At 42.1% G+C, this 14,396-nt stretch overlaps 1 protein-coding gene across 1 annotated transcript in view; it reads left to right on the plus strand.

The window, feature by feature from the left end:
• LOC132590775 (ADP-ribosylation factor-like protein 13B) overlaps positions 1 to 14,396 on the plus strand; it is a 39,612-nt gene that overhangs the window by 23,291 nt on the left and 1,925 nt on the right. The window contains exons 2-3 of the mRNA XM_060263697.1: positions 4,559 to 4,664; positions 9,823 to 10,025. Of these exons, the coding sequence (XP_060119680.1) occupies positions 4,559 to 4,664; positions 9,823 to 10,025 (309 nt within the window). The remainder of the gene's footprint in view (positions 1 to 4,558; positions 4,665 to 9,822; positions 10,026 to 14,396) is intronic.

A 14,396-nucleotide genomic window follows, 5' to 3' on the forward strand; every position in this document is an offset into this window, starting at 1 on the left:
AGAAGTATAATATATGATCACAGCAGGACCTACAAATTTTAACACCACAGTGGGTTCTAATTTGCATAGATTTAAAATCATATCCTATGGAACCTTGGGTTCCTCAGAAGTCTGTCTTGTCAGAGATTCTTCAGTGAGATCTGTATTGGCAGACAAATCTGCTAACTGCTACCATTTTTCCATGCTATGCATAGCCACAGAGGAGGGCTATGTGTTCTAGAGTGTGCACTGAGTTCAAAAGTCCATTATTGATATTTGTGAACTCAATATCAGTATCATGAACATATGCCAGACTCTTTGATGAACAGACAGTCCATGGGAGGCATGGACATTCTTTGATATATTGATGTGGAAAGGCTTTGGAAAAATTATAAAGTTTAAAAACTTTATAGCATGAGAATTGATCACAGTGGGAGGCCCACTGATTAGTTTTTTTATTGTCTTGGATGAACCAGATACTAAACTACTATTCTTTGTTATTCTTCATGTGGTCTGCTGGTGGTGTCCAGTCCACAGGTAGCTCAACTGTCCTGAATGAGGGCAGGAGCTTTTGCTTGAGTGGCCCCTGTCTGGTGGAACTCTCTGCCAGATGACATCCAGTCCCTGCTGGATCTTTCTAAATTCCACAGGGCCTGTAAGATGGAGTAGTTCTATAAGGCTTTCCATTGAGGACAGCAGTTGAGGCCACCTGTTTTTTGACAGTAGTCTGGGGTGTTGGTTGTTGAGAGCCAAATGTTCATGTTTTATTCTGATGCCTGAGCTAGGGTCCTGCTTCATGGATTGTAAGTATGTTTTTGTAAGTCTGTTTTATCTTTGTTTATAGATTGTTTTATTGAATGTTGTGCTGTCTTGAGCCCTGTGACCCAGGGGAGGGAGGAGTAGAAGTCTAAAAAAAATAATAATCAAAATATATATTTAAATCTTTTATTTCTAAGTCCAGGTGAAAATCAGGTAAATACTGAGTTTTTATTATTATTACGCTCAGCGACCAGGTCCAACAGACAATAAACATTATCAGGAAATACTGAATTAATTTTGCCATCCATAGCTACTTGTTGCTTAATCCCCCCCCCCCCCCAAAAAAAAAAAGCTGTATTGTTGCAGGGCTCAACCAGTGCTAAGCAATAAGTGGCCTTGAACAGCATCCAGCAATTTCATTGTGGCAACTAGTATTTTCAGCAGTGGTACAGCTGTAGTGTATCTCCACATTTCTCAGTATTCAAGTCAATGCAACTTTTAAAAGAAATAATGAAATTAGAAGGCATTAATTGAGAGAAGTTAAGTTAAGGTTAGTTTTTTAATTATTATGTCCATCAGGATTATTCCCATTTTGTTTATATACTACAACACTTGTCATCATATAAATAAGATTATGAGAAACTGTGAAGAGTTTAGGAATTTGTGATAGCAGTAATAGTTCAGATTTGAAAAGAGCAGGCATGTCCTAGTTTAGCCTTCTATTTAAAACTAATTTGGATTTTTTTGTATTTAAGTAGGCATGACCTTTAAGTAGGCAAGCCTTGAGCCTGCTTGTTGGGGAGGGCGGGATATAAATCAAAGAAACTAAACTGAACAAGTTTCCATATACTGCAATAATAGTTTTGGTAAATGTGAGATTGTGATGTCATTTAACTGTACACAGTTCACAGTACACAGACACTCCCTGTCTCATGATGTCTGCAATAAAGTTCTAAAGCTCTTTAACTATAATAAAATTCCCTGATGCACTGTATACTCTACTTCTGTTTTCAGGTTTTTTTCTATTTCAACATTACTTTAAACTGTCTAATGAACATACAGGATTTAAAAGCAAATTAAAGAAATACAAGAACAAAAATAAAATAAGAATCCCTTGCTCATACAGTGCTTAACTTGGCACTCTTAACTTAGCAAGCTCCGTAAATTGCTCTCCCGAAATATCACTTCAAGTATTTTTTTTTTAATTTAAGACTGCCTCAGTTGGTATTTAGATGAGAATTTTGTGCAAAGAAAGGTTCCTATTGACTTGGAAAATTAAAAGTGAGCTCTTGTCTTTAAGCTACTCCTGGCAGACTTCCAAAAGAAACAACTTTGGTGCATGAAACGTGTTTAGCACATTAGTATTCCTGATCCCAGACAGTAAACCTCTGAAAATATATCTTTCGGAAACACTTTCACATTTTATATAGGGCAAACACCCACTGTTTCAAAGATACTTTGACACTTGAGGCTTTTAAATTATACAGTGTACTGTTTTGTATTCTTTGAGGAGCAATAAAAGTAAACTACTTACCTTTAAAATCTTAGTTGATGGAAGCCTCTTGTACTTCTGTCTCAGGATCTTGTGCTTAAAAGTCATTTGCCGTATCCTTGAGAGCGCAAATAATAGGGCAGGAGTATGATTTCCATTAAAGAGTTTCTGCTTGCTTAATCCTCATAGACCTCAATCACCTGGAAAGTGCATCTTGGAAGGCTGTACTGTGTGAGAGTAAGACTGGTTGCAACTTAAAGTAAATTGGTTACTTTATGCTTAGGGAATCTAGTTCTGCCTGTTGGAGACCCAGCCTTGATTTGAGGCGGGCCATTCTATTCTAATTAGCCAACACCAGGAAGTATTTCTGCCTGGTTCGCTGGTTGACTTGAAATGCAAATACATGTTGTTGTACTGGACTCTTTAAAAAGAAAAAGAAAAAATATTCTCTGAGCATTAGATTTTTGAAACACAAAGATATGATGTAAAATTACAGGAAGAAAAGAGATGCTTACAAATGATTGCACAAGTAAAGGGCTTCTCTGCATACACAGGGAAGTAGCTAACAACTTTCAACTTCTAATAGCAGTCCCTTGTGCCTGCCCTCTTCTTCAAGACTGATTTGGTGGAAAGGAAAATGACTGAGTGTGAAAGATAATTTAGATTATGTTGTACTCCAAATCATCCAGTTTACAATACAATAAAATAAAAATAAACTATGGCATGTAGCACCTTTGTGGAGTTCAGGATCCCTAGCTCTCTTTGCCTGCTGCTTGTACTTTTTTCTTGCAGAATTTTTTTGATGTTTCACCTGTGCAAGAACCTCCAAATTTGTATCTAAATGTGGTCCAACACAGTGTTTAGAAATGTAGTATTTAAAATGTTGTCTTTTTCATAATAATTTCATTCCATTTTAAGAGGTTCTATTACATTTACAAGGCAAAATGAATTTAAAGAAAATCACACACACACTACTAAAAATGTTGTCTCCCCTCCAGACTATTATTCTGGCTTTGGCTTGGCTGCTACTTAAGGGAACTGGAACTCTTGCAAATAAGGACTAATATTTCCTCTGCATAAATATGAATGTGGATTTTGTTACATTATCTGTAGGCTCTTCAATCTAATTTGCGCAATGTGTATCAAAAAGTGTGATGTTATTTATCTGACAGAGTTGTCAGTTTGTCTTATTTTATTTACTGCATTTTGTCCCACTCTTCCTCTCAGGGACTCAGGCTGCCATACATGGTTCTCCCTTCTTCCATTTTATTTCACAACAGCCCCATGAGGTATGTTGTGGAGAGCCAGTTCGGTGTAGTGGTTAAGTGTGCAGACTCTTATCTGTGAGAACCAGGTTTGATTCCCCACTCCTCCACTCCACCTGCTAGAATGGTCTTGGGTCAGCCATAGCTCTGGCAGAGGTTGTCCTTGAAAGGGCAGCTGCTCTGAGAGCCCTCTCCAGCCCCACCCACCTCACAGGGTGTCTGTTGTGGGGGAGGAAGGTAAAGGAGATTGTGAGCCGCTCTGAGACTCTTCGGAGTGGAGGGCGGGATATAAATCCAATATCTTCTTCTTCTATGCTGAGAGAGAATAAGTAGCTCAAAGTTCCCCAGTAAATTTCATGCCATGTAGTGATTTGAACCAGAGTCTACTTCTCCACTTCTAGTCCACCACTCAAACCATTACCACCACATTGGCTGCCAAATAGTGCCTTTATGAGACACTACCATAATCCTGTTAGCATGAGATGATCTTGCAGTATAGACTGTACTGTGAGGGGAAACTTACTTGTCCTTCTGACATGGTAATGAACATTGTCAGACTTGGACCCCTTGACTGTTTGTTTTTCATGGGTAATCAGTCACTCTGCACATGGGGTTCTCTGGATCAGAACAAGGCAATTTGAGTGTTGATGATTACATAGCTAACACTTCTATCTGATTTCCTTTCAGGGAAGGTCAATCCTAATTAGCAGCTACTCTTTAAATGTGATATTTATAATGCTGATAAATCACCTTTGAACAGTTTTGATCAAGAAGTAAGCACAGCATGCCTTAACAATAATTAATGTGAGATTGTCAATTTCATATGCCAAGATCTAGCCAACCTAGGTGACATAATCCACTGAGAAGTAATTATTAATAAGTATCAGAGACTATGTGGGAATTTAGTAACAATATATCATTATCTCTCTCTTTCACTGCCCCAAAGAATTGAGAGGTTCTATTTTCTATTTTGCTTTTTTAGTCTGAGCTAGGCTTGGAATGTTTATACTTATATCAACAGTTCTATTTTATCTTCTCACTGGGCGGTGTTCTTTTTCTTTAGGTTAGCAAATAAGCAGGACAAAGAAGGTGCATTGGCAGAAGCCGATGTAATTGAGTGTTTGTCTCTTGAAAAGCTTGTCAACGAGCACAAATGCCTGTGTCAGATTGTAAATTCATTTTAATAAGATCTTGTTTGATGACTTCCTTAAATTTGATGCAAGGATTAGGCTGGAATTATATAATCCTCTCATGCCATTCAGCCCTACAGAACAGCTCTTGCCTTTGTACTTCTGAGCTCTGGTTGCAGTTGTTGTGCTGAATCCAAGATTTAAAGATGTTCTAGCTGCTTAAGACTGAAACAGTTAAAGCCTGTATAAACTCTTCACAGCATCTATTTTTATGGTTAGCCTGGTTGGACGGTTGTCAAACAATATACTTTTAAATATGAATGTTATCCTTAAAAAGGGGGGTGGGGAGAGAGCAACATTATAATTAAATGAAGTAATCCAAGCAGTATTTTGAGACTGGAGTAAAGACATAAAGGGAAGGCTTACACTAGCTGTCTTGAATGGTGTACTCTCTAAAGTTATCAAAAATTGATATTTGTTGGCATTTTAACTGAAACAGTCCCACCTGCTGACCCATCATCCTTACTCTAGCTCCTTAAAATTGTTTTATCTCTGTGTCTGAAGAATTTAGTTCTTGTCTTTTCGGGAAGAGCTTCTTTCCCCCCATTATATTCCCAAAATTTTACAAGCTTCTGTGAAGAACCTGATTTCTCAATACACAATAATGTGCAAGTAATACCACATAATTGGTTTCTCAACTGAGGTGATATTTCTTCTAATGCTGCTTTACTTAGTGACACTCAGAAACTGAAAACATCTTTGCTTGCTTTTTATAAATAAAACATGTGTAATATAGAGCTGGTGTTCTATTTAAAATTGTTATCAGTTATACCCTTTTATTATCTTTGTATTGTGTTAGTATTGGTACACAGTGGTTTTTAAGTTTGTGGTGTAGTATGATACAAACTGGATTCTTGTGTGTCAGTTACCTCCAGAGAGTTGCAATCTGTGCTATAGAATAGTTGAAATTTTCCAATATGAAAGTGTCCTTGCTTCCGGAGTAAGTTTTTTTGGAATATGTAGGTTGCAGCTTTGGAGGATAGCAGATATTTTCACATAAGAAATTTTTAATGCCCAGATCCCCCAAACTGTTCTCTAAACTCAGTAGATGAAAGTATCTTTTGGGGTTTTGTGAAGATAGCTTCTAAAAAGGTTGGGTTTGTCAGTATTGAATCTATCTCTACACAGTCTGACAGCTCTATTGTGACAGCAGATGATCTAGCTGGCTAGCTAGGTCACAGTGACCTTATCTACAAGCCGGTTCCAGCCGGCAGAGGACAGGTGGAAAGGACCTGCTGAGTCAGCATGACTGTGGACTGCTAGGATTGGCTGAAGGAACTATATATGGACTGTGCTAGCAATGCACAGGCCTCTCTTCGAGTAGACACATGCTGGCGGAGCAATTTGGTCCTGTATTTGGTATATTTCTGCACTAGTGAGCACGTTGTATATATACTGTAAATACACTATTTTAGCACTAGCTGCAGGTGTCCGGCTCACTTCTGTACTGGGGCTCATCGTTGCACACATCACACCGCTCACTCTGCAAACACCCGCACCGACAGGGTTATGGGCCCAGTGCGGTTCCGCTGCTCGGAGGAGCAACGTGAGTGTTGAGCTGACCAAGAGTTGTGAAGGAGTCGGAGGCGAGGAACGCCGTTGAAGGACAAAGCGTACCAGCTATCTGAATCCGAGAGCCAGAGGGAGGACGGCAGCCAGCTGTGTGGAGGAGTCGGCGTCATGGCTCAGCAGCAGCTTGCAGTGGCCGTTGAGAAGCTTAACTCAGCCAACTACGCGGTGTGGAGCCTACGAATTGAACACTATCTCAAGCGTGAGGGGCAATGGCTGTTTGTAAGTAATCCCCCTGCCGTGTTATCTCCTGACAAGACTGTGTTGGCCAAGAAGGCGCTGGCAAACATTGTGCTAGCAGTGGGAGATGACCAGTCGATATATGTGCGTGAGAAGGACACTGCCAAGGCTGCCTGGGACGTGCTCAGTGGGGTATACGTTAGTACCACTGCAGGCTCCCTCATGGCCTTGACCAGGAAGATGTTTCGCACTTTAATGCCGGCTGGAGGGTGTGTGAGGCAGCACATCAAGAAGCTGACAGACTGCTTCGTGGAGCTTGAAGCCCGGGGCAAAACTGTCGCTCCTGATGACAGGGTGTATATCTTGTTGTCTTCATTGCCGCCGGAGTTTACACCTCTGATAACCTCCCTGGAGACGGTTGATGTTGCTACTCTGACCGTGGAGTATGTGTGTGCCCACCTGCATGATTTCCAGGAGAGGATTGCAGCTGTGAGCCATCCGGGAGTGTTGGCTGGAGAGCGTGTGGCTATCGGCTCGTCTGGGAAGGCGTCCAAGCAGGAGCCGGCTTGTGCTGCTGGCAGACAACCAAAGGCTGAAGAGGAGCCGACTGCACTGTCGGTCAGGCGTTGCTTTGGTTGTGGCTCATCCTTGCACCTTTTGCGCGTTTGCCCAGAGAAAGGGAAGCGGCGTGGACGGAGACAGCGAAGGCAGAGGACCACCAGCAGATGTGAGGAAGAAGCCCGGCTGGTTACTTCTTCAGGAGAGAGTACCGGGTCTGTGTGGATATTAGACTCTGGTGCAACAAGCCATCTCTGCTGCGACAAGGAGCTGCTAAGTGATGTTGACATTCCTGAACTCACTCATGTGAGATTAGCCGACGGTGCTACTGCGGCTATTACATGTACTGGAAGTGTAAACTTTCCTGTTTTGAATTGTACATTCCAGCATGTATTGTGTGTCCCCTCATTAAGGTCTAATTTGCTAAGTGTCAGCATGCTAATTGACGATGGCTATCAGGTAATATTTGAGAAAACCTGTTGTAAGATCTTAGGAGGTGGGGGGAAGCTGCTTGCTACTGGTAAGAGAGATGGGAACGTGTATGTGGTCCAGAGTAATTGTGCTCAGGCTGCACAAGTGTCTAATGTGCCAGTGCACGACCAATGCATCCATCTGTTCCATAGAAGACTTGGGCACTGTGGGTTTCACGCATTGAAAAAGACCCTACAGATGGTGCCAGGTCTGAAGGTGAAGCCCTGCAGGTGTTACTTAGACTGCCAGGTCTGTAAAAAGACCAAGAGCAGGGCTTGTGCAGTAGCTACTCAAAGCAACAGAGAAAGCAAGCGTGCTTTGGAGTTAATTCACCTCGATGTGATTGGCCCATTTCCAAAGAGTCTGTCGGGGAGGCAGTATTGCCTAGTGGCTACCGACGACTATACAAGGTATTCCTGGGTGTCTGCCATGAAGCACAAGTCCGAGGTATACAAATTGTTTGTTAGATGGGCCACAGCGGTTGAAAGGGAGTTGGACTTGCGTGTCAAAGCAGTTCAGAGAGACCGCGGGGGTGAGTTTCTTTCAAATGAGTTCAAACATTGGCTAGAAAGCCAGGGCATTGCTCACAGATTAGCTAACCCGGCCACGCCCCAGGAGAATGGGCTGGCCGAGCGGCATGGAGCTGTATTGCAGAACTTGATGTATAGCATGTTGGAGGATGCCAGATTGCCAATTGCTTATTGGGCCGAGGCCATGTACTCCACAGTATATCTGTACAATAGAATTTGGACCAAGGCTGTGCATGACATGCCTTACAGAAGGCTATATGGTAAAGTCCCTGACATGAAATTTTTAAAGGTCTTTGGGACGAAGGCATGGGTTAACATTCCCTCGGAGAATAAAAGGGAGGGAGCTGGCCGGGCAGTACGCCTAACTTTTCTGGGCTACAAGCCAGAAGCTAGGTGTTATCGCTTTTGTGATAAGAGGGCTAAGCTGACTTTCAGTAAAACAGCTAGGTTTAACGAGCACACCAGCTGGCCTGAGTTACATAGTACTGAAAAAGAAATTGTATTGCTGCCGAGTACTGATAACAGTGCTGGAGTCCTGCCAAGGGTGATTCAGCAGGAACAATAATCTACCGGCCGACAGCTAGCACCAAAGCAGCCAGAAGAAGGTGAGCCCAATGCTGGCACAGAGCCTCAGGTGCCAAGTCAGGAAGTGGAACTTCCAACTCAGGAGGAGGAACCTCTGAGCCAGGAGGTGGAGCCAACCCAGGAGGTGGCAAGCAGACAGTCTGGAGAAGATGAGCCCAGTGCTAGTGCAGGGCCTCGAGTATCTGCCAGAGCCAAAAAGGGTATCCCTCCTGTTAGGTATAAAGTGCCATATGTAACCCTAATAACTAAACCAGATCCACCAGGGTTTCAGGAAACGCTCAGGAAAAAAGCTGAAGCGTGGAAGGTCTGGGTTGCAGAGTGTGAGGCACGTAACAAGGAGGCTGAAGCCAAACGCCAGAGGGAACTGGCTGACCAGGACAGTGGTGATGGGATCCTGGATTGGAAAGTGTAAATCTGTAAATATCAAAGTGTAGATGTATAAGTGTATGACACTGCTGTCCAGGAAACAATGTGTAAGCATGTGTGTGTAACATTGCATAACATTGTGTATAATGTAAAGTTGTCAAGTATGTATGGAACCTGTGTACAATATTTAGGTTTACTGTGTACGATAGATTAGGAGGTGTGTCAGTCTTGAATCTATCTCTACACAGTCTGACAGCTCTATTGTGACAGCAGATGATCTAGCTGGCTAGCTAGGTCACAGTGACCTTATCTACAAGCCGGTTCCAGCCGGCAGAGGACAGGTGGAAAGGACCTGCTGAGTCAGCATGACTGTGGACTGCCAGGATTGGCTGAAGGAACTATATATGGACTGTGCTAGCAATGCACAGGCCTCTCTTCGAGTAGATACATGCTGGCGGAGCACTTTGGTCCTGTATTTGGTATATTTCTGCACTAGTGAGCACGTTGTATATATATTGTAAATACACTGTTTTAGCACTAGCTGCAGGTGTCCGGCTCACTTCTGTACTGGGGCTCATCGTTGCACACATCACACCGCTCACTCTGCAAACACCCGCACCGACAGGGTTTTTTGGGGGGTGGAAATCAGGTACATAAACCTGTGCTTGTATTTCAGTGGATTTCAGCCCTTCTTGTTCCATGATGTATTAAAAGCTGAGGCAGACTGGATCAAAATGTATACCTGTTCTTACTGACAAATTAAGAGCTCACCAACTATAGACAAAATCGTTTGAAAAATTACATGTCAGTGAAGTGAAGATTTCATTGTTCACATTCACTGTAGCTGAGTGTCATGTCTGTTCTTCTCTTCCTTACAGGAGCCTTGTTCGGCTATTATGGGCAGTGGTAAAAAAATTGACAAATCCATAAAGAAAGGTTTACTTTGGCTGTTACATGTTATAGCAAAAGATTTTGATGCCTTAAATGAACGAATCCAGAAAGATACTATAGAGCAAAAAGCAGCTGAAGAACAAGAGAAACAAGAACAAGCTGAACAAGTGAGGAAGATAAGAGAAGAAAGGTATCCCCCTCCCTTTTATAAGAAGGGTTTGTGTGGCTCAATGTTATCAAGTTAATACTTTTTTGAAAATAGGATAGATCCAAGCAGCTTTCTCCACTGGAGGAGACCACCCAGAAAATTATGCTGACAATAATGCCTGTTGGATAAAAGCTATGTGAGATAGGGGCTGTAATAAGGATGGTAATAGGGTGAGACTGAACAAAACAAAAAACTGGACCCAACCCTGTTGTATAAATTAGCAACTTCTAGCAATATTAATGTGAGCTAAAAGACAAATATATCTTAATACTTTTATAGAAGCCACTGCTCAAGAAACATAAATTCAAACCTCCGCTGGGGCTACGTAATTGGTCATACAGTTTTCTAAGTTGTGGCCTAAGTAGGTGGTAATTAGGCTGTTTCCAGTACTCCCTTTAAGCTGTGGAGTCGTGTGAGCAAAAATCCTACTTTATGAGCTACTGGCATTAAAGTTGTTGCTGTTGTTAATTTAATTTCTATCCCGTCCTCCCCGCTGAAGGCAGGCTCAGGACAGCTCACAGATAGGGTTGCCAAGTCCAATTCAAGAAATATCTGGAGACTTTGGGGGTGGAGCCAGGAGACATTGGGGGCGGGGCCAGGAACAAGGGTGTGACAAGCATGACTGAACTCCAAGGGAGTTCTGGCCATCACATTTAAAGGGACAGCACACTTTTTAAAATGTCTTCCTTCCATAGGAAATAATGAAGGATAGGGGCACCTTCTTTTGGGGCTCATAGAATTGGACCCCCTGGTCCAATCATTTTGAAACTTGGGGGGTACTTTGGGGAGAGGCACTAGATACTATACTGAGAATTTGGTGCCTCTACCTAAAAAAATACCTAAAAAAATGGAATAAGTCTGGCGTCCATGGTTAGATTCTGGTAAGGCATTTGTGCCAGCCATTCTGATGCTATTCTCTTTTCTGTCCACGTGCAGCTTGCAAAAATTTCCTTCAGCCCCCATCTAGGCAGGCAGGATGTGGCACAAATCCCAGTAACTTGAGTAATAGCTGTCAGAGGTCAGTAATCAGGACTCTATTGTCCAACATTCAACATACAAAACCTAGACTGAGAGCGCCATTTTACATTAACTGAACAGCATGCTTGCAACATTATGGAAATCAGGATAAATAGGTATTGCAAGGGCACAGACCAGGGAATAGTAGTGCTGTGGGATAATAAAGAACTGTATTATACCCACATTCCCTTTCTCAAGTCATGCACAGCTGTCTCTGGCTTTTGAGATTGCACTAAAAAATCTTGTGTTAAAATCTGTGCGACAAACTTACATCAACTTGGAATCGAGAATGCTCATAACTCAAGTCTATTGCATATTTGTGATCTTATAGGAAGGAATGTCTATTATTGATGGACCTTGCACAATCGAATTAATGTTATTGCTTAACTAAACTTGGAAAATAAGCATGCTTCAGACAGTTTAGTCTATATCTGCTAATAAAATCTGAGTTCAGTGGCACCTGAACTCAAACTTTGTTCTACTGCTTCAGACCAACATGGCTGTCCACGTGGATATATCTGCCAATGGTTACTGTTTATTTGCCAGTAGGCTTGAGCTGGCTAAACTGTAGTAGAAGTAATAAAAATAAAATCTGGCTTTTTCAAAAATCATAGTACCAGTGGGATGATGTTGGTTGAACCAGCTATTGGTGGTAAAATCCAGGAGCTGGGTTCAGATTAATGTGCAGGTTAAAACTCATTATTATTGTGAGATATGTATACCTCATTCTGTTCTTGAATAAATCTTGCATACAGGCAAGTTCACTCATAGATCACCTGAAATTTTTTAAAAAAGTAAATTTAAAATATCTCTGAATCAGAATTACCTGGCATATCTACGTTTTCAGGTGACTAGAATAGCATCACTAGCAAGAATGCAAAGTTCCCACATAAAGATTACCACACATTTAACAGATTCTGAATAATAAAATTCTTTTAATGAAGTGATCTGCAGTACAATTTTAAAAGGTACTTTTGAAAAGTAGCACCATAAATGTTACAGGTACAGAGCTCAGCACAGAGAGCCTCTATCTGCCATCTGTCTCAGTGTCTTTCTTTGGACAGATGTGGCATTTAACTATGCTAGTATTAACCTTATAGGCTATTAAGATATTTGGCAAAGAGTCATCCAGTAGATTATTGTGCAACAACCAGTTGTTTCCTGTTTGTTTTGGACCACACTGCTTTCTTACAGTAGTGTGTGTAAATTCAGCATCACCCCTGACTGTTGATGTTCATTAAGAAATCAGGCGACATATGAAGATACTTCAATGGCTCCTTTCTCAAACCTTTCAAGATCCCACTTTCTCCCTCCCACTCCACTGTTTCTATAGTTTCTATAGTTATTCTCTCTGTGACAGGAGTGGATTTTTTAAAGTGTGTGCATGGCACATAAATGGTTTTTTGTGTGTGTGCACTTCAGCATACAGTGATTATGAGCTTCCCATGTCCTTTTATCTCACCTCCAAAATATGCTTAAGAATTTTGGGGATTATATAAAAGGACATATAAAACTCATAATCACAGTGACCAGCTGATACTTTATTCATAACTTTTGAAAAAAATAGTTTCTGTACCATCATTATAGCTAAAACACTAAACTGTCTTGTTGCTTGTGTCCCTCAGAGCAATGTCTGGAAAACATGAATAAATACAGCTTGGAAGGCACACTAGTTTCTTGTGTAGTGCATGTTTGGCTGTAAACAAGACAGAGACTTCTCTGTTTTTCAGCCACATCCAGGGATTGAAGGGAGAAGGCTGATGCATCATGACAGACAGAAAAATGGCAAGAGGGCAGGGGAGGTGATGAGGACTGAAACAGAGGGTTCTTGGGGCATGGAAGTATCAGCAACGCCACTGTATCTTTTGGCAGTATGAAACACTGCTATTGGACATTCCTAGAGCATGTTATTGAGCAGTCTGTGGGTGTGGCCTTGTCCACATAACACTGGCCATTTAACTTAAAGCCCAGAGTAGACAGGTAGCAGCTGCAAGGCCATGGTGTTGGCCATGAGGGCACAGGGGCCACAATCCAAACTAGGCAGACAGAAGGCATGGTTGAGAGAGACATGCCATGCACAGCAGTATTGTTGGGGATGGCCTCATTAACAAATAATTCTTTGAGGTAGGAGAGGTGGTGGATTAGTCTGAATTTACTCGGGGTCATTTTAGGCACCACTCCTGGCAAAGAAGCTGTAAGGTTTAGAATGGGAAGGGAGCTAATGGGACCAGTCATTCTCCTGGTAGCACATTCCCTGGTGGCTGCTATATCCAATCTGTTGCGGACAGAGTTTAAGTTGCTGGAATCTTTTGGAATGCAGGGCTTAGTAAATGGGGTACAAACACCTTGGATGAAGCCCTCATAGAGGTAACAGGATGTTGTTCAGTTGCAGCAGTGTCAAATAGTGGCAGAGGGCATCGTTGTGGATGAGAGTATGTGCCAGTCCCAGCATGGCCTGCCAGGACCTAGGGAACTTTTTTGCGCAAATAACAGTGGTGGGGAAATGCTAAACCTTCTTGCCATCAGTATTGGAGGAGTATTGACTGTCCCAAAAGGGCTGAGGTTTGCCATGGGTCCCATGCTCTTTAACTTGTTCGTAAATGATTTGGAGTTGGGAGTGAGCAGTGAAGTGGCCAAGTTTGCAGATGACACTAAACTGTTCAGAGTGGTGAGAACCAGAGAGGATCGTGAGGCACTCCAAAGGGATCTGTTGAGGCTGGGTGAGTGGGTGTCAACGTGGCAGATGAGGTTCAATGTGGCCAAGTGCAAAGTAATGCACATTGGGGCCAAGAATCCCAGCTACAAATACAAGTGGATGGGGTGTGAACTGGCAGAGACTGACCAAGAGAGAGATCTTGGGGTCGTGGTAGATAACTCACTGAAAATGTCAAGACAGTGTGCAATTGCAATAAAAAAGGCCAACGCCATGCTGGGAATTATTAGGAAGGGAATTGAAAACAAATCAGCCAGTATCATAATGCCTCTGTATAAATCGATGGTGGTCTCATTTGGAATACTGTGTGCAATTCTGGTCACCGCACCTCAAAAAGGATATTATAGCATTGGACAAAGTCCAGAAAAGGGCAACTAGAATGATTAAAGGGTTGAAACACTTTCCCTGTGAAGAAAGGTTAAAATGCTTGGGGCTCTTTAGCTTGGAGAAATATTGACTGTGGGGTGACATGATAGAGGTTTACAAGATAATGCATGGGATGGAGAAAGTAAAGAAAGAAGTACTTTTCTCCCTTTCTCACAATACAAGAACTCATGGGCATTCGATGAAATTGCTGAGCAGTCAGGTTAAAATGGATAAAAGGAAGTACTTCACCCAAAGGG

Source organism: Heteronotia binoei, unplaced genomic scaffold (assembly GCF_032191835.1).
Source record: "Heteronotia binoei isolate CCM8104 ecotype False Entrance Well unplaced genomic scaffold, APGP_CSIRO_Hbin_v1 ptg000685l, whole genome shotgun sequence".
NCBI lineage: Eukaryota > Metazoa > Chordata > Lepidosauria > Squamata > Gekkonidae > Heteronotia > Heteronotia binoei.